Source organism: Crocodylus siamensis, chromosome 9 (assembly GCF_052110815.1).
Source record: "Crocodylus siamensis isolate JL-2025a chromosome 9, ASM5211081v1, whole genome shotgun sequence".
In the NCBI taxonomy this organism is placed as follows: domain Eukaryota; kingdom Metazoa; phylum Chordata; order Crocodylia; family Crocodylidae; genus Crocodylus; species Crocodylus siamensis.
In genome coordinates, this window is record NC_143403.1 from 36512591 (window position 1) to 36533520 (window position 20930).

Here is a 20930-nt window from a genome sequence, read left to right on the forward strand (position 1 = left end):
GGTTTGATGTGGGTTTTCTGGAAAACTTTGAATTGGAAGATTTCCAGTGCCCTAAATAAAGCATGATCTGGTTTAGCATGTTTATTTGACTTTTATATTTAGTAAACAAAATTTAAAAAGTACCCCCATTTTAATTTTATGTCCCAGTAGCCACAAGCATTTGAACTGAAATATTTGATTAGGAAAAAAAATTAAGTACAGCACACTTAATGTGGTTTAAACATTACATTTAAGCAAATTCAAAGTGTTACGTGGAAAGAAATTATTTTTATTGGAATACTTGCTATTGTGCACTGTCTTTACATTTTTACATGTACTTCCCTTACATTGTTTAAGAAGAAAAATGAAGGTACTGACACACTAATTTTAGCACACCCAAAGAACTGTGCATGAGATGCCATGGTTGTCCATTCATCTTCTTCAACAGAGTTTAACTATCTTCCACTGAGGTCATCGCATACCTCCCATTTCACTATCTGTAGAATCATTTGCACTATTTATTAGTTCCATTTCAGAGTCAGATTAAGGCAAATCTGATTCAGAACTACTTGAATTACATTCTCTTTCACTAAAGGATGGTTTTACCAATGAGTCTGTGGGCAAGGGCAACTTTATTATCACACTGCATCTTCTTCGCTAATTGTGCTTCTGATTGATTCTCCAGAAGCAAGTGATTCTGAAAAATAGAATCAAGCTTGGTGGTGTGTTCATTTGTTAGTCTGTTCCTCTTTTTTGTCTTGATTGAGCTGAAAGCCTTCCAGTTCCATTCATAAGAAGCTGCTGTTGGTGGAGTGCTTAGGATCCTTAGAACAATCCTGGACAGTATCCCTTTCACCATGTGAGTGGAGATGTATTTTCTGCTGCCTGCCAAATGACATTTTTGCTCCAAAGTTTTTCTTTTGCATGGTACTCGGCAATGGCTGTTATCACGGCTACTTTGTTAATGTTAGGGACATCCTTAACTATTTCCATAATTGTATGAAGAGCAGTAGATAACTCATCTTCTGATAAATGTTGTCCTCTGTGTTGAGGGATCCAAAAGGTTTGCTGTCAGACGAACTGGATGAGAGTGTCATGATATGGCCTCCCCAGGGATGGCCATGATATCCCTAGGGCACCATGACTGTGCCGGCTCCGCCCTATGGGCACCTATTAATCTTGCCTGCTATGTCTTCATAAATGATGAATCGGGAGGCTGCCCTCAAGTTGCTACTCAGTCACATGCCTGGCAGACTCCTTTAAACCCTGTGAGTGGTTGCACCCCTTATTGGGTCCCACATTCAGGAGGTGCCTTATGGGCGTGACTCCAACCGTCCCATTATCATGCTCCATGTCTCACAGATGGTATGTAGACAACATTTTGTCATGTTGAGGCCTCTATTTAGTTCAGCCTCAGTAACTGCCCCCTTGGGCACTAGGCTTGCTGCAGCTTTTGTCACTGCACCCTCTCTGGCATTGGGGTCTCCACAATGTAGTGTGCCTCAATGAGGCCGCGTCCTCCCTATTTTCCTCAGCTCAGTCCACCAGTTTAAACAACAACAGCAAGCACAACCCCCTGGGCTACAACATGACAATAACATAGGGTCCACACTCTCTCCCTTTTAAGAAGGCAAACTTCTCTCTGTTTTATGGGCAACCTCCCCACCAGCACTTACGAGCTCTTATAGCCCCTTAATCCTACCGGCATCAGCACGGGCAGTCAAGCAGCTCCAAGTAGCTTCCCTTATGAGAGCTCCTTCCCCCTCCGCTGATGCCAGAGAATTAATCCCCAAGTCCCAGCCCTGGGGTTTATATGTGCCCAGGGCCCTGCCTTCTTCTAGTCAGCTGACCAGGTGCAGGTGCAGGCTAATTCCTTCATTAGCCTGCTGCCACAGTAGCCTGCACCTGTGGAGTCTTTGCCTGGCTGCTAGGGCCCTCACTCTGCACAGTTTTCTGCCCTTAAAGGAGCAGGCACCTTTGTGCCCTGCAACAGAGAGCAAAACTCAGATCTCTTAGTAAGCATTTGTTTTACTACTACTTCTTTGGATAGAGGTGAAGAAGGCAAAAGCTCAATTGGATCGAATTGTCTTCTCATTCAGTTGTCTGAATATCTCTGGAATATTTGAAAGGCTTGGTGCATCTCCTTCAAGTTTCTTGATAGCCACTGAAACTGGTAGTAGCAAATAGAATGCTCCTTGAACTCAAACCCAGAACACAGCATTGTCAAAAATCTGCTTCTGAATGTTCACGGGAGTAATCTGGGATACTGTATGTATCTGTTGAAGCACGTTGCATACAGTTCCTGGTGCACAGCAAACTATGTGAACACTTTGTAGCCAAGCCCCATCTAGTTGCTCCTGGCAGTAAAAGTGCACTTTCCTTCCCCTGCTTCTCTTTCTGTAATTTCTTCAAAGCCTGATTAGCAGCATGATGATTGTTGAATACCTTCACAATCGCTTTGCAGTTTGCCAATATTGCCTTCATTGTATTCAAACCTACTATGTCCTTTGCCAGAAGGTTCAATCCATGAGCAAGACAGCCTAATGCTAATAAATGAGGATACTTTGCCTTTAATATTTGCCACGCATTATCAGTTACAAGGGCTTGTCCCCTGGGGGGACCTGCACTTTCACTCTCTTCACTCAGTAATTTAGCTATGTATTCACCTGTATGACGAGAAGATTTGGTAGCAATTGCTTTCAGGAATACAGTGGAGTCATGTCATACGCACATTTAACTTACGCAAATTCAACTATACGTGCTCGGCCAAAAAAAAGAGAAAAATAACAATTTAAATAGTGCAAGCAATTCTGCCCGCCATTCCACTCAATGAGCGTATGTCCTGGAGTGAGTGTGAGATGGGAGACATGAATCTGCTGTTCCCAAGTGCCTCTCATAGTGTGAGAATCTCGCTGTGCTGAGTGTGATTCTAGTGTTTAATTAATTTTGACTATACATGATTTTCGCCTTACACGCTGACTTAAGAACCTAACCCCTGTGTAAGATGCGACTCCACTGTATCGGTTCAGGTCATGGTGTTGCTATCATAATGTTCAATAAAGGATTATTATATCAGTGCATAAATCTGACGTCAGAGTCAGTGATTCTGCTTGACCAATCCTTTGAATAACCATTGTTTGAGCTCTGTCATACTCTCTGTCTAAGAGAGAATGAGATAAATGACAACGTGACGGTAACTTATATGATGGGCGAATTAGTTTGTAGTATTCCTTCCAGTATTGATTGTCAGTTCTGGAAAGAGGTGTACCACTTGCAAATATAGCTCAAGCTAATATCTCATCTGCTTTTTCTTGATCTTCTTTTGACATTTTGTCTACAAAGCTTGGTTTAAAAAGCTTGACCATCTAGAACAGCTACTCATGGTAGATCGCATATCTGGTAGCAGTGATCTTGAAAGTGAGGATCCTGCTGCTTCTTCCCCCAGACCTGGCAGCTCAGCGTTTCCATTGTCCATTCTAATCTGTTATTTCACTTGAGCTACCAAGTTCCTGCAACAAAAGGGGGAAAAGATTTTTATTTTAGCCTATTCTAGTCTGGTCTCATCCATCAGAAGGAGAAGAAGCGGCAGGGAGCTTGCTTCCCCCCTCCTTGCAAAAAGAACACTCTGCTGCTCAACTTTCTGCTCAGTAGCCTTGGGACTGCAGAGCCAGAGGGAAGTATAGTTTGGCCTCTGTCATCAGCCAGAGGTCTAAGCTTGCTCTGCTGGGTTGAAATAGTTAACTGTTTATCTATTATGTAATTTTAAAGATATACATTGTTAAACCTAAGCCACTGTGGGTGCTTAGTGCAAGCAGAAAAGCAGGATACAAATATTTTAAATAAATAATAGTCCAGAGTTGCATTAACAGCTTTTAAAATTATAATGTTTTAAAACAATATAGATGCTAGTCTATACTGTGTGTTGTTTAATATATTAATTTGTTTACTTACATAAGATTCCTGAAGTAGACTTTTCTCAGATGATGATGTTCCACCACTTTATGTTGTATTAGCTTTCTGTATATGGCTTGTACTCTTTCAGGACACTTTCTACATGTTAAACGTTTCTTCATTCTTGTTGCGTTGTTAACATACTCCTTTTTCTGCCCACAATATTTACATCTACCAGCTTTCTTCCTTCCTTCAGTTGCTTGAACTTCACTATAATGATGCCACACACTATTTTTTTCTGATTAGGCATTATTATGACTACTTCAAACAAAAAGCAAAACCAAAAACTAACAGCTCTTATGGAAGCACTTAGCTAAAATTTTTATTTCATGTTCGGTTTTGATTTGACCTGCACAGCCAATTTAGGTGACTTCATAGCTTGATTTTTGGTTTGGATTATTATGTGAGTGTATTTGCCCTCCTGTTTACAAATCAGTAGTACATATATGTATTCTCTCTCTCTCACGCTTCCTAGGGATAATCACCTGAAAAACATTAATTACACTTTGAAACTGCCAAGCTTGCCTAATATTGTATTGGCATTCATTCATTGTTACTAATGAATTTTATGAAACAATGAATCTTTAGAAATGGAAAATTTCCCATGGAAAAATAAAGCACTGGAAACTTTTCTGGTTTGGAAAATTTTCCGCCCCACATTTTCTAGCCAGTAGGCCACACTCCCTCTGACATGGGAAATATTTCAATACATGGGTGAGCAAGAGTACAATAATTTCTTAGAGAACCATTGTCTTATCATCCTCTGAAGCTCTTGTTTATGCTCATATATAAAATGTGCATGCTGGATAGATTGTTGTTATCAAGTAATTTGCAGAACGTAGGTCAGCATGAGGGGGGAAGCTCACCTGGCACCTACTTGTTCTATAATCAGTTCAGTTTAATGCAGCTCCTTCATTTTTCATGAGTATTATATTGACAAACAGTTGTTTTCAGCGAGTGAAACCCCTTTGACCTTGAAAGTATCTTTTTTCTTTTTTTCTGAAGGAAGCTGAGAGAGTGGAATAAATGACCTAATGGAGATTTGATACCTTTCTAAATGGGGGAAAAAAGTAAAGGACAGGGAAACTGACTTGTGTATGAGACTAAGTAGAAAATCTTTTAAACAATAATATTCTTAGAACGGATGCTTTGCTTCTATAATAATAGACTTCCACCCCTTTCCCACAAAAAGAGAGGCTGCAGATTGAAATGCTATGCTTTGTTTTTCTAAAGGAAGGTTATGGTATTGGGGACGACGAGTACTCCTGCGCATATGACGGCTGCCGGCAGCTGATTTGGTATAATGCCAGAAGTAAACCGCATTCCCACCCGTGTTGGAAAGAAGGTATTCTCTCCAGCTTGTAGCAGCTGTCCTAGCTTGCTTTCTCCACAGAACTCATGCTAGAATACTTATGCAAGGAATAGTCTACACAGACTGTAAATGAAGTCAGTCTAGTTCAGGGGTGGCCAGCCTGCAGCACATGTGCCACAAGTGGCGCATGCAACCTTTGTGTGGTATGCAACGGACCCAGTAGGAGACAGGTAGCACAGCAGCAGATAAATCAGAAAGCAGAGCAGCAGAGCTGGAGATAGAAGTGACACTTAGGAGAGTGTGGGGATAATTCATGGCACGCATATCAAAAAGGTTGGCCCCTCCCCACTGTTAATTTCTTACCACTGAAGGCTTATTAGTTACTGGACATTAGTGTTTTGCCTAGTCTTTTAAATGTATCGAGAAAATCCACTACTTCTATGGGAGGCATTCTGCCACTTAAAAGATCTTGCTGTTGGAATTTTTTTTCTCATCAACTTTCTAGACACAGCTCAGTAGCGCCGCTGAGAGCTGAGATGCCTGACACTTCCTATCAAAAGACCCAGTTTTCAGTATCTTATAATTTTGCCAACCTTTAAACCATTCAGGCTGAAATTGTTCATGCAGATGTCTGTCTCAGATTGAAACCACTTTGTTTCAGCAAAAAGGATTAATTTGTTTAGGAAACCATATTTAGGGAAGAAAAATTATTATTGAGGCCCCCGCCCCCCCGTGGCAACTTTTTTTCTTTGAAAGCACTCTGCTTCCTTGTTCTCTGGAGCTGGGCCTTAAAATTTAGTGTGGAGAAGGTGGTGTTTTTTGACAAGGGGTTGCCTTTTGCAGTTCTCATAAGAACCTGCCCAAATTTGGCTAAATTGTAAGTCTCTTTAAAAATCAATTTGTGTATGTTTGGTCGGGACTTCTTTTCAAGAACGTAGCTGCTATGTTCTAAGATTGCTTGAATTGGGCATGCTCAAGCCAGGAAGAAATTGGAAGGGGTGGGGGGGAACTTAATTCTAGCTTTTGCTAAACGTTGAGTGCTTGAGGTTACATGGTTTATACCTCTATAGCTTTTAATGCAATTCAACCTAAACTTGCTATCCTTAATTTCATCCCATTCCCTCCTAGTTATATCCCTTTTACTCTGCCAAGTAACTCCTCTCCTTCCTGAGAGCTCAAATAGTAGTTTCATTTGCCAAGTTACTCATAGGGAGTGCTTAACATTTCTGCAAAAGTATCTTCAACTCATAATTGTATTTATTTGTTTAAAGCCATAAATATCTGAGACTTGATCCTAAAATATTTTTGTGTTCTGCATGTAAGGAGACACAATTGGATTTCTGCTAGATTTACAAGAAAAGCAAATGATCTTCTATTTAAATGGAAACCAGCTTCCGGCTGAAGAACAAGTGTTCTCATCTGCTATGTAAGTGTGTGTGTTGAAAGGCAAGAATGAATATGCCATCTGGATAATGGCTTCCATCAATTACAGGGAAAATATTCTTGCTTTTAAAAATTGGAAATTATATTTACTGGCCCCAGATGCCATGTATTATTAAATAGAGCTCCCTCTTAAAACTGTGGAGAACCAATGTTTCAAGACTCTCTGCTTAAGTGTGCTGCTATTCATGCACAGTCCTTGCCCACCTGTCTTCCCTGCTAAACTAAGTTCTAAAGGCAAGAAAAATGCGATTTTGGCAAATTGCAGACTACTTCCTGTAATATTGTAGCTTTTGATTTTTGAATGTTGGCAAATTGCAAAACATGGTATGCAATATTGTGGCCTTTATTTGTATTTTTAATGTGATTGTATTAAAACACTTTCCTAGATCCTTTTAGGATTTAAAATTTGAAGAAGGGAGTCCTTTCTGTTGGATAAAACTAAAAGGGGTGTGGGGGTTGGGAAGCTTTGCTGGGTATCTTTGAGAAAAAGGTATAGCTTCTAAGGTCTTATCCAGCAAACACTAGAAGAAATTGATGGATTTTTACCTTATGGAAGTAGACTAAGAAGGTGCAGAGCCAAGAGTTCACATGTTGCCTAGGTTGTATGCTGAGTACATGCTCATAACTTGCCCTCTGCTCCCCGTGTTTGTACCTTAGCAAGTAAGGAGATGAAATAGTATGTATGGACTTCCTTATCCTGTTCCTCAAAATGCCAACCTCTAGCTGCCGTACTTGACAAAAAATAATTACTCTTGTCCAAATGCTGAGTTGTGGGCCAGTAGATCAGAGTTGGTTGGGAAAAACAGGGTAGAGAATAGTTCTTGTCTGTTTGGGTGTATGTACTGTATTAGCCTTTAACATGGGTACACGTACTCCCAAGGTGTAGCCTGTACAAGCTTTGGCATGTTGTGGCAGCAGGCTTGGTTCATCTCTTAGATTCAGAAGTGAAGGCTCAAACCAGGAGTTGTGTGCAGCTAAAATTGGGTTCCTAGGAATTTCCCTCTCAGTTAGTTCTGACTTGGACTACAGGGTCAGGAAAATTGTTCTTTTGTCTCATGGTGGGCTGTATTTTATGTAGTAATAAAAGTGCTACAGTCAGTATGTTCTTTATTGTTGCTTTCTAACGTGATCCTGAGATATTCCTTCTGTATTTCAAAATGCAGATCTGGCTTTTTTGCTGCAGCAAGTTTTATGTCGTATCAACAGTGTGAGTTCAATTTTGGAGCAAAACCTTTCAAGTATCCACCATCAGTCAGATTTAGCACCTTTAATGATTATGCCTTCCTGACAGTGGAAGAGAAAATAATTTTACCAAGGTAATCTTTCTACTTGTTTAGAACACCTTATACCAGAAATTTTAGGTTTGAACAGCGTATGTTCAGTTGCTAGTTTAAATTGTCTGACACTATACAAGTTTTCTCTTTATAAGGGATCACGTCTGAATGGCATTAATGTGTCTTTCCAATAAGGGCTTTTAGGCCCCAGTTCAGCAAAGTGATTTGGCATGAATGCTAGTGCTAAACTTGGCCCTATTTTTCTTGCTCTGGCCATTGAATTTAAATTGTCCTCTCAGTTTTTAAACTGAGCACAGTAGTTTGTTTTTTTTAACTACATATAGTTAAAAAGGCTTTTTACCATACATGCATGGTCTTTGACGTTAATTAAAATTGTTTTTCTTCTGTTAAAAATTGGAGTTTCATTTTAAAAATGACCTAATTTGTGACACTACCGGCACTTGAAACACTTCGCAAGTGATTTAAAGCTGTAATTTACTGTTCTCTGAATAAAAATACCTCCTCTATGAATGATGTTACGAAGGAGAGATGTAGTTGGATGGCCTGGCAATTCAAAGCTTATGAACAGTTTTAAGATTTGTGTTGGGCCAGCATAAATTTCTGCACTTCTCTTTTTTCTTTTCTTTTCTTTTCTTTTTTTTTTTTTTTTTGACAAAAGTCATGTCTAATTCCAAATGTAGGTACTAAGCAGCTGGAGCATAGGACAATGATCCCAGCATCCAGTGATCCTTATTTTTCCACTTAACTGTGTAATCTTTGTCAAAGCACATCCTCACCAAAGATTAAAATTTTGCTTTAAAGATGGACATCAAAACCATATTGAAATGTGTGAGTGAAAGTAGCCTGGTGTTTTTTGGAGGGACTTGGGTACCAGGGGTGCACTGATTAAAGATTTTCTTGGCTGATACTGGTAGTTGATTATTCACCAGGCATACTGGCTGATACCAATTCAATAACCAATTTACAGGAGCACAGCCAGGCAGCATGGAGAACAGAGCCTTGCATGTAAGTCTTTGGCGGGGGGCAGATTGAGGCCCCCACAGTGAGGGAGTGTGGCAGTGTCTGGGGGTACTGCCCAGCCAGGGTGATGATTGGGACCCCAGCACCAGGACAGGCAGCAGGATGGAGCTGCAGGAAGCTTGTCCAGGACATCAGCATTCTGGCACTTAAAAATGGTGGTGGGAGTGCTTAAACTAAAGCTTGTCAAATGAGCTTTAGTTCAAATGGAGCCGCCACCATTTTTAAGTGTGGAGATGCTTTTTAGGAGCCCAGCAGGGCGGGTCCAGGCTGCCCACTGCAGGTTCGGGGCTCTCTGCCCTGCTGCCTTTGCCCTGGGAGTGAATGCTGATTTCCCTGGACGAGCTGCCCATGGCTCCATCCCACTCCCCACACCAGCCCCAGGGCCCCATTCACCACTCTGGCTGGGCAGTACCCCCAGCCCCTATCTCTGCCCCAATTCCTCCCTCACTGTGGGGGCCTCAACCTACTCCTCCACTCTTTCCCCTCCACAGACTTACCTGCAGGGTGCTGCTGTCTACACTGCCCGGCTGCATTCCTGGTCATATGCATACTGTGGTCGTTAGAAAGCACGTGATATTTATCAGTGACATTATTGGCTACACTGGCCAAAAAAAGCCGATAATGTTAATTTTCCTTTTATGAGTGCAGATCCAACATGGCACCAATATATCAGTTCACGTCTATTGGGTACCTGTAGTTACCATTAGGTATTGAGACCTGGTACTGACCTGCAATTTGAGATGCAGAGGGTGAGGAGGGTAGAGGGCTAAGGGCCTAAGTATACATTGTACCAGCTATGACAGACTCCTGCAGAGAGTTGCACCGAACTTCAGTGAGACTGTAGACATATTTATGTTCTGTGAGTAGGGGAGGAGGTTGGCTATTTTTCCTTTTCAACTTTTCTAGTGTACATTCCAGATGTACTGATAAAAAGATAGTATTTTTTTTTCTTTGCTATGCTGTAGAAGGTCCATCCAACTACATACAAGTTTTCTTGACAGAAGCTAATAGTTTGTTGATTTATCACCTGAGTTTCATAGTATTAAGAATAAAACTACTTTTTCTTGGTGTCGGTGCCATTTGTATGTGGCTCTTCTGCCTGTTTTGACCTTGTTTTGGGATTTTCCTTTTGCTCCTACCCCCTGTACTCTCCTTTCCATTCTGGCTAGACTTCCTTGGGTCGTTTGTTCTTGTAACCCATCTTGCAGCATGATATGGGCTCTGAATATCTGTGTACTCCAAGGATTTTAAAAAGTCCTGTTTCTGCCAGGTGACTTATGAAATTAAATGAGTTTCCTTTAGAAGCATTCAGGTTTTACAAACTGGAGGAAACAGAAAGCAAAAGACCAGTTAAGTCAATCAGTCCACGGTATCTCAACCAGTGGGACATGTCCCACTGGTGGGATGTGAAGGTTCTCTAGGTGGGACTCAGGTTGTAGCGGTGAAACTGGAAGTGCCATGGCTGGATTTCCAGTTTTGCTTTTGTGCGCTTCAATTGGCTGCTAGTTCCTCCCCTCCCCACTTTTCAACTGGCCTCTGGGGGACACCCCCCGCCTCCCCTGCTTGTGGGACCACGATTATTTGATCTTGCGTAGGTGGGATGTAAGGTGCAAAAAGTTGAGAACCCCTGATTTAGTCTAACCTCCCCTCTTACCCTTCTCTACTGCATAGGCCAGAATGCAGTGAAGGGGAAAGACTTCCAAATAATGATTCTCCTTGTTTACTTTTTTTTTCTGATTTTGTTTTTAAGTAATGTGAAACAACTGTGGTCAATAATTGTCAGGAATGATATATGTACGCATGGTCTACGTTCAGTACTCTGATCACTTAACTACATTCAAGCCAGAAAAAATCACTTCATAAGTATTTGTGTGTGTGTGTGCATATTGTATTTCTTCAGACATAGACGCCTGGCCTTGTTGAAGCAAGTGAGCATCCGAGAGAACTGCTGCACGCTTTGCTGTGATGAGATAGCAGACACAGAACTCAGGCCATGTGGACACAGGTAAATTAAACTGAAAGATTCTGTCTGTCTGGGGCACACTGTGTGTGTGTGTGTGTGTGTATGTGTGTGTACCTCTCCCTGTTCTAGGTGATTCCTTAACCTGTAGAGAGACTCCTCCCTTTCACGACTTGAAAAGAGCACAGGATAAACTCTAATTATATGACCTTAAATCTTTTGAAAGTTGAAATGTTGACCAGCAGCATCCGTGCAGAATTGCTAACCTTTTGAGTGTGTTAACTTTACACAGACCCTGCACTGCCAAATCTAACTGGTCTGGAAAATGCTTTTTCAGACAAATAAAATAAACAATACCTAGGTTTCAGATACAGGTTTTAATACTCAAGAAAGGAAATTGAGGGGGTGGGGGAATGGGATGGGGAACATGCCACAAAGCTGTTATGATGTGGATCCTTGTATCTCAACAGGTAGCTTGAAGGTTGAGGTAGTTAAGTACTTGACAACGGGACACTAAATGCACATTAGATTTAATTTTATGGCGCCTTAACACGTTATGCAAAAAGCACGCTATTGTGCAGTAGACTTAGTCTAATACGCATTTGGCATCACCAAAAAAAGCATTCATCTGCACTAATGCACAGTAGTGTGAGTTATGGCATGTTAATACCTGTTATGCATTACAGGTACTAAACTTAATGTGCCATAATTATGACACATTAATGAACATGTAGACCTGTCCAGAGTCACCATAATGACTTTTAAGCAGCTAAATATGAAATACATTTCTATTTGTAGGTATTGCTCTTAATTCCTTGGAAATCAAGCTAGTGTTAGAACTGACCTTTTTGATTGGCAATCCTTAAAGGACTGAGTGGGCATGCAGAATATGCTTTACTTCATACCTCTCAAGCTTGACATAACAGCTAGGGACAGAAGTTACACACAGACTCATTTAAGTGATCAGAAACTGGTTTAAACCTGTAACAGAACAGAAGTTCAGTGCCCTTAAACTGCTTTCAAAATGGCTGCAGCTGGTTTAACATAAACCTGGTTGGATGTAGAATCAGACATAACTGATTTAGGTCAAACTGGTTTATGGAACTTCTGTCCCAGATCCCCTCCCAGTTCAAGTTTAACTCAGTCCCCCAGCATCCCAGGATGCTTTGTAACCCTGGGCTGTGCTGTCTGCTCCAGTGAGCAGGGTCTGCCCCACCCCTCTGCTCCCTAGCTGGAGCACTGTCACTTCTCTGGGTGCCTGGGTCAGGGGGAAGAGGGACCCACCCCTCTGGCCTAGCATCAGACTCCTATCTGGGTTCTGCTGGTAGGTGGGGGTGGGGTAGGGTGGGGAGAGAACCAGACCCCCAGCCAGATGCTGCTGGCTCAGGGAGGGGAGGGGGAACCTGCAGCTGAGGCTTGACTCTGCCCCCCAGAGCACGGAGCCAGGGGCCACACACCCTTTTCAGCTCCCTGCTGGCTGGGTAGAGAGAGAAGCTTGCACCAGGGCTTGGCTATGTCCCCTAGAGCCAGGAGCAGAACTGGAGCCCCCTGCCCCCCTTAACCTCCAGGCCACTGAGGGGCAGAGCCAAGGTCCTGCTGCTGGCATCTCCATCCCTTTTGCCTCAGCCTGTGCTATGGAGAGGGCATGACTCAGGGAACTGGAGGGCTTCCAGCTCTCTGCAGTGGCCAGCAGGCTGAGAGGCATGCTCTAGTACCCCCTAGCTATTGGCATGGGCCCTGCAGGGGTCTGGCTGCCTTCCCTGTTTGAAAAGTGAACATTAGTTCACTTGCTTATCGGTCCAATCTAGGCAACTTAGAGAAACCTGCAAAGATTGAATCGATTCAGCCTCAGGCTTTTTGACTGTCTGTACTTAGCCAACAAGTCAGGGCTGTCCAAATTCTAGGCAGCTGGGGGCTGCTCACCTGAGAGGCCACAGAATTGGGGGCCACAGGATGCATGGGCAAGTGAGTGTCTCCTCCCCCCTCCCCCCGATTCCCCGTCCCACTGCATGTGTTGCCCAGTGCAACCACATGGTATGTACAGTGTGAGCAGCCCAGCTCCCACCTCTGCCAGCCTACAGGGCCATTAATTGGACAGACTTGTTTATAAGTCATGATTTAGGCAAGTATGAGGAGCTGTGTACTGCCACTGTTCAAAATGTGCCTCCTATTTAGATTAAAACAGAGAGAGAGGCAAGCTTAGCTGCAGTTCAAATTTAAATCCTTCCAAGTTCCTGAGGCTTCCTGGCAAAGTGCTTATCTTGAGTTTCTGTTGACTCCAGTGGACACTGTGAAAATTTAGTCTCTTGCAGTCCCTAACGTTGTAAATCCATTCTGGTGCCCCTTATTCTATTGCAGGTTGAATATTGTAATGAAGGGTGGTTTTATTAGAGCCTGGCTGTTATCTATGCTAAACAACTAATACCATAAATCAAGATTTTAACTGACCTTTTCTTCTTCAGTGACCTGTGCATGGAGTGTGCCTTGCAACTGGAAACCTGCCCTTTGTGTCGACAGGAAATACAGACTAGAGTCAGACAGATCTCCCACATTTCATGACACATGGAGAAATATAATGGACTTATTTCTAAGCATTTCCAGCCAATACCAAAAGGGGAAAGCATCTCTAACACGTCTGTATGCTCATCGACACAATAGCCATGGCCAGATTTCATGCTAAACTGTAGTCCGTTTCTTAGAAATGAAATCCTTTATAAGCTACTCCAAATTGCCAGCACTGGGGAAATGGTTTTAACAATAATGAAACCTGGTAGTGCAACATTTCATGGCTGTTGGTTACCTGCAAGCAAGACTGCAGGAGAGTGTGTTTCTTTCTCCTTTTATATCACCTCCCCACCCCATCTCACCTGTCACAAGTGCTGAAAAGAAAAGTTGCACTGGAAATACACACATGAAGTACATAAAATCTCCAAAAACAGGGATGTCTCAGACTCGACGGTCTTTATTTTTGGCAGAAGTCATTAATAAAAAGTATGCCAATATCTCTTGTTTAATGTAGCCGCCTGCTGGTCAGAGATTCTGTATTTCTAGACTGTGGCTGTTAAACTGCTGAAAGACCCGATCTGTACACAAACAGGCTGATTTGAAAAGAAGTTGCAGAGACTAGAAAAACTCAAGCTTTTGATAACTCAGTGATTCCAAAGACCATTCTGATTTTCTTTCTTTCTTTTTTTTTTTTTTTTTTTTTAAACTGCAGAAGATTGTTGGTATTTTCACTTCATGGTGTTTCTTAGAACTTCGATTTCAGTACCCATACTTTGTTAAAAAAAAAAAAATTCAGAAGGAATTCTTATGCTAATTGTAATGCTGGACTGGAAGGAGTTTGATATTCTGGGTATTTTTAAGGTACCATCAATCATTTTTTTTAATCAGTATTGTTTTTGCAAGTTATGTACATTTTGAAAATATTGAGCTATATTCTCAAAAGATTGGGAAAGAATTCTGGGCAAATGTATTAATATTGTTTTAAAAAAATACATGTTATTTGACTAGCAAATTCAGTTCTGCTCTGTTTTTCCTCTGTCTTTAACCAAAAAGTCACAGTGCTTGCACTGTGAGCCTCAGAAAAACTTTTGTATCAGTGCTCTAAACAGTTTTGGGCAAGATCATTTTTGTTTGGGGTCTCCTCGTTGCAATTTTTCTTGGCACCTGTTAATCATAATCATACATACTACTACTATGCACTTAGCAGTGTACTGTGTATACTACTAAAGATGCACTGTACTTAATTAGGCCAGCTTTTGTCTAGTTTAAGTTTACAGTTAGGCATTGAAACAAAAATCCTGAGCTATTGTAAACCAGTATAGTACTGCTGACCCTCAGCTATTGTAAACCAGTATAGTACTGCTGATGTCAACAAGGTACTTACCTGTGCTAGCTAAGAACTTGGCCCAGAATCTCTTCCGAGAGATTTCTTTTAAATTATCTACATGTACAATAGAGCGGTACTAATCCACACAGTCACTTGTATAGAAAAAAAATTCCCACCTCTTGGAGAAAGCATCTAGAGAAGAGACTGCTGTAGTAAATTCTTATACTGCAATATACTTTACTTAAAATTGTCTTTTATAATTGATTAGTACTGTAAACTTAGTTTAAATTATGAACAAATAATTTAACCTGTGGAATCTGACCCCAGCTACATGTTGAGCACCCTCAAGTCCTAAAGCCAATGAGAGGAGATGGCATTTAGCACCATGGACACTTGAGCAACATTTTTCAATTGTTGCCTTTGCTAAGTTCAAAGACTATATAGAATTTCACCTTAAGAGTAGGTAGTTGTAATGAGCTGTGTGTGACTTAAGAAAGTTCTTCTGTAAAGTCTTCCCCATTCAGTTATCCAAATAGAAACAAAATTCCAAACAGAATAATAGTGTGTTTCCCTCTCAGAGCCCAGCTTTGGCTGACTAAGCTGGAATAGTCAGAATGATGAGCCCATTCTATGACGATGTACAGAAAAATCCATAGGAACTCCCTTCCAGGATTTTTCTTCATCTTGTATCATGACATTTATATCATGGAACCTAGATCTAGGGTTGACACCCCCACCCCTTAGGCATTGTACAAATACAAAAGTAGTCACAATCACTGGCAACAAAGTATGTAATCCAAGGTGTTAATTTGAAACTAGGCTTTGTAATGCCTCTGACAAATATTTAAGGCATTGTATGTACATCGTTTGACCCCAGTATTATTTCCCGCCATGGCAGTGGGTCAGACTAGATGATCTACTCAGGTCCCTTCCGACCCTAGAAACTGTGAAGAGCACTGCCTGTGCTACAAAAATTGTATGAGTTAGAACTATTTGGCAGCTTTAGTTCTGTTGTCAGTGCCAATGCAGTTTTCCCTTTGTCCAAAACAACCTAAGGTTAAAAAAATATATATTCTTCAAACAAGTCTCCCAACTCCCACTAACTCTGTGAAACTAGGCTCTTAAGTATTTAAGTTGTTTTTGGAAATAGCACTTAGATGCTTTAAATGTACTTGGCTCTTTACATTAGACAACTAGTGTTCTGTTGCCTACTTCCTATTTTTTCCTGTGCACTCTGAGGCTCTGTTGGAACTATGCTTATGTTTTACATGGAACTAGGTGGGAACTACTGCATCATCAAGTCCAGTCTGTTACTATCACAGGAAATTGCATCATGGTTTCAGTGAAGTACTGAACAGCCTGACTTCAATCAACCACTTGCTGCCTGGTGTGTGTTTCAGCAAAGCAGTTTCTTTCCTTCTCTTAAATGTCTATGTAGAGCTCTTACTCCTTTTTTATAAGAAAATCTCTAGCTTCTTATAAGAACTTGGAGAATACCCTCCTGAATTCTTTTGTGTTAAAAGTACTTGAAAATGCCATCTGTGGACAGAGATGTTTACTGGTTCAAAAGGGCTTGGGAAGGCCTCAGCTGTTGCATTCTGTTGTTGCTGCACACTAGTAGCAATACAAATTGAGTAAATCACTGTAAATCCTGTTTTATTCAGGGTTAAATGAAGTTTTCCCCTGTTGTGCCACCCTTGTGTTTGTACAGGAGCACATAGCCAGAACAGCAGCATGATGCACTTACTGATCAACCACATTTTCATAACCCCACATGGGGTGGTCACAGTGAGTGTGGCTGTTTGGTGTTCTGCTGTGGTTCTCTTCAGAAGGTGAAGATAAGACTGCACAATTCAATTTTTTGATTAAATTTCATAATGGGGGGCCTATGTGAAGAAGGTTTGAATATATGTGTTAAGTTTTGAGAGAAGATTTCAGCTGGATTCTTACAGTATAAATTAACTTGTCTCTTCTGTATGTTTGGTAGAAGACTTTAGGGATAACTGAAAAAGGGCTTTGGTTTTATGGATGCCTCTAAGCAACTGACAAGGGAAAGGGTTTAGTGAAATAGCTTTTCAAACTTTGGAGACTTAGTTGTGATTTGATTTTAATGCCTCTAATTGAACCCTCTGACAAACACCTGAGATGAGAATTCTCGGAGGCCATGAGTGAGTTCACCTATGGAAACTCAAGCTCCCTGACTACTTTTTTTTTTTTTTTGGGGGGGGGGCAGGGAGAGAGGAGGAAAGGGGAAAGTGGCACTCCACGTACATGATGTACCCACTTCAATTCATAGAAGTCTGCCTCGACTATGGGTACATTGCCCTTAATTTGTTCAGGGGTTAATCTCCCAATTTTTCAAGCTTGTTTGTGTGCAGCTGCCACAATGCGCTTCTCCAGGTCTATACCTCAAGTTTTATCTTTCACAGCTTAGTGAATTCCTGTGCCTGACATCAGTGTTGGTGCTCTTTCCCTTACAGTCAAGAACTGTGCTCACACACGAGTCCTCCAATCTTCCAAGGAAATCTCCAGCAGAAACAGAGAAGAAACCTGTTGGATGTGATATTTCTACACTGCAAAAAAAAAAAAAAGTTTTGTTTTTTTAATTAAAACAGGCCTTGTATAAAGAAGAAAGAAAGACACATTTCCTGCTCCCCATGAAGGTGATTAATGAAGGGACTGGTGGTTGTTCCTCAAGGAGACGATCCTCTGAGCTCAAAGAGAGCCAATCCCAATGTGCACCAAGTGGGGCAGGAGTGCTAAGAAGCCACCATGGCTTGGCAAAGGCATCCAGGGATGCCTGAAAGCAAAAAAAGAGGCATACAAACAGTGGAAGCGAGGAGCCATCACGAAGGAGGATTACACTTCTGTTGCTTGGGATTGCAGGCTGTTAGGAAGGCCAAGGCAGAGATGGAACTAGGGCTGGCAACCAGAATTAAGGATAAAAAGTCCTTTTTCAAATACATAGAAAGTAAGAAGAAGGCACCGGGTAACATGGGGCCCCTACAGGATAGGTTTGGCAATCTGGTGATTGCGGCAAATGAAAAAGCTGACCTCTTTAATGAATTCTTTGCCTCCATATTCCTGAACAGGAACCGGGACATCTTCCCCACTAGAATTGCAGACAGACTCAGGGGAGGCACCACCATGCCTAGGGTCAGGGACGACCTAGTTAGGGAACTTTTGGAGGGTCTGGACGTATTTAAATCAGTAGGTTCAGATGCTCTTCACCTGAGGGTGCTGAGGGAATTGGTGGGGGTCATAGCAGGGCCCCTTGTATGGCTCTGTGAGCGCTCATGGGGCACTGGCCAGGTACCAGAGGATTGGAAAAGGGCCAATATGGTCCCCATTTACAAGAAGGAGAAAGGAGGACCCTGGTAATTACAGGCCAGTCAGTCTTACCTCAGTCCTTGGGAAGACCTTTGAGAAAATTATCAAAGAGCACATCTGCAAGGGCCCACCAGGGGAGGTAATGCTCAGGGGCAACCAATATGGGTTTACTGAGGGCAGGTCCTGCCTGACTAACTTGGTTTCTTTTTATGATCAGGTCACAAAGTCCCTAGACAAGGGTGTTGGGGTGGATGTCATCTTCCTGGACTTTAAGAAGGCCTTTGACACTGTTTCCCACCACATTCTCTTAAAAAAAAACAAAACTTGGTGCTGCTACACAGTCAGATGGGGGGCAAATTGGCTAGATGGTGGAACCCAGAGAGGGGTGGTGGATAAGTCATTTTCGACCTGGAGGGATGTGGGCAGTGGTGTCCCCCAGGGCTCGGTCCTGGCGCCTGTGCTGTTCAATGTCTTTATCGGTGATCTGGATGTGGGTGTGGAAAGCACGCTGTCCAAATTTGCTGACAACACCAAGTTGTGGGGTGAGGTGGGCACGCTCAAGGGGTGGGACAGAATCCAGCTAGATCTAGACAAATTACAAAGGTGGACAGATAAGAATAGGATAGAACTCAATGCAGACAAGTGCAAAGTACTGCATGTAGGGAGAAGGAACCAGCAACACACCTATAGGCTGGGGAGCACCCTTCTTGTCAACACAATGGCAGAAAGGGATCTTGGAGTTGTTGATGACTCGAAGATGAACATGAGCCGCCAATGCAAGGAAGCAGTTAGTAAGGCTAACTGCACTTTGTGTATCTACAAATCCATCACAAGCAGGTCCAGGGATCCTTCCCCTCTATGCAACGTTGGTCAAGCCACAATTGGTACTGCATCCAGTTCTGGGTGCTGTACTTCAAGAAGGATGTGGCTAGCATTGAGAGGGTCCAGAGGAGGGCTACTCACGCGGTCAAGGGGCAGCGGGGTAGGCCCTATGAAGAAAGGCTAAAGGGCCTGAACCTATTCAGCCTCCATAAGAGAATGAGAGGGGATCTGGTGGGTGTTTACAAACTCACCAGGGGGGACCAGTGGGAATTGGGGAAGGCTCTGTTCCCCCATGCACTTCCCAGGGTTACTAGGAATAACAGCCACAAATTGTTAGAAAGAAGGTTCAGACATTACTTTACACTTAGGGCTGCCAGGCTCTGGAATGGGCTCCCAAGGGAGGTGGTGCTCTCTCCTACCTTGGGGGTCTTCAAAAGGAGGCAGGACAGACATTTGGCTGGGGTGATATGACCCTGGCACCCGTTCCTGCCTGGTAGGGGGTGGGACCTGATCTGTTTAGGTCCCTTCCGACCCTAAGCACTGTGATACCGTTAGTCTACTTCTGCTTGGAGAGTTCTTAATATCTTCTTCCTACCTCTAATATCCTTAGGCTTCTAGAGCTCTACAGAGACATGTCTTTTGTCCATGAAAGGAAATATTTGAGAAGGAAGCACCTAGAAGGTTGAGTGATGGATCAGGGTGACTTATAATATAAAAGAGATCAGAAGGAGAGGTATATGCATTAGTGCTGTGCTTCACCACCTTGAATGGAGTTTCCCTGGAAGGTAAGAAACAGATTTTAAATACACAAATAAATGGTAGAATAGCCTTTGAATTATGTGGATAATTTAGATGTTTGCTATTGTTCTATAACTATAAGAAGTTTAAGTGCTGGACTCTGACTTGTAGAATAGCAGAGAGTTAAAGTGAAGTTTTATCAGGTTGCATCTGCTTTCAAAATAAAAAGTGTTTTAAACAGCAGAACATGCATGCCTTGCAAGTGGGATATAAAATAAACACTTTACCTGAGGTTAAGCAGCTTTTGGCTAAACCGTTCCTGATTTTTGTATGATTTTATTTGGAGGGAATGGAAAAAAGGCCTTGAAGGACCACAGCCCTAACAATTTGGGAGAGCAGGACCAAGATTTTGAATTCGATTCAGAATTTTCTGGGAAGTTGATGGCAACATCCAGCACCAGTGTGCTGCATTTTCAGCAATTTTGTTATACAACAGGTAGGCTGCCACATTTGCCACCAGCTCAAGCTTCTGTCAGGTGGTCATCTTCATATTCAGATAGATGTTTGAAATAGAGTTTAGAGGTCATACACGTGAAGTATTCCAGCCTTGCAGTTCAGTAAGCAAATTGAATGGAATGGGATTTTACAGAGCAGCCAGTTACTGGAACAACTACAGGTAAACTTAGCAATTGACACGAATCATTCATTTTGACAGTCTCTCTCTCAAACTTGTATTGACTTGGGATATTGTAGGTTACATTCAGAAGTGTACTTGTAAAATTAGGACTTCCTTACATTGTGCATGTGAAAGCAGTCTGTTCAGCCAATTTATTTATTTCATAGGCTTATAGAAAACTAGGGTTGGAAGAAACCTCAAAAAGTCTGCTCTAACCCCCTTCCCAGAGCAGGACTGTTTCCGACCTGGATCATCCCAGCCAAGGCTTTGGCTACCCGGGCCTTAAAAACCTCCAAAGATGGAGGTTTTTCCTAATATCTAACCTAAACTTCCCTTGTAACTTGAGACGATTGGCCTTTTTTTTTTTTAACCTGCCACCACTGAGAACAGTCCAGCTCCATCCTCCTTGTAACAACCTTTTTGAGGTATCTGAAGGTTGTTACTGTTATTAAAGGGCAGTACGCTGGAAACTGGCATCGCTTTAAAATGACTCAATACGCATGTAACGTCCACTGGGGGCTGCTACTCGGCCTCCTCACTCAGCTCTGGCTGCGCAGCTGTGCTGTCCGAAG

The 20930-nt window shown here is 42.2% G+C and overlaps 1 protein-coding gene across 10 annotated transcripts in view; it reads left to right on the forward strand.

Moving 5' to 3' along the window:
• Positions 1-20726, forward strand: part of RSPRY1 (ring finger and SPRY domain containing 1) — an 86593-nt gene extending 65867 nt beyond the window's left edge. For 9 of the 10 annotated variants that reach the window (XM_090063688.1, XM_090063687.1, XM_090063695.1 and 6 more), the window contains 5 exons: positions 5164-5275; positions 6566-6668; positions 7849-8001; positions 10901-11005; positions 13423-16686. In XM_090063688.1, the coding sequence (XP_089919814.1) occupies positions 5164-5275; positions 6566-6668; positions 7849-8001; positions 10901-11005; positions 13423-13519 (570 nt within the window). In that variant the 3' untranslated portion in view covers positions 13520-16686. Of the gene's footprint in view, positions 1-5163; positions 5276-6565; positions 6669-7848; positions 8002-10900; positions 11006-13422; positions 16687-17272; positions 17456-19554; positions 19730-20028 lie in introns of those variants that run through there. The other variant, XR_016444315.1, reaches the window with a different exon arrangement.
• The last annotated feature ends 204 nt before the right edge of the window (positions 20727-20930 follow it).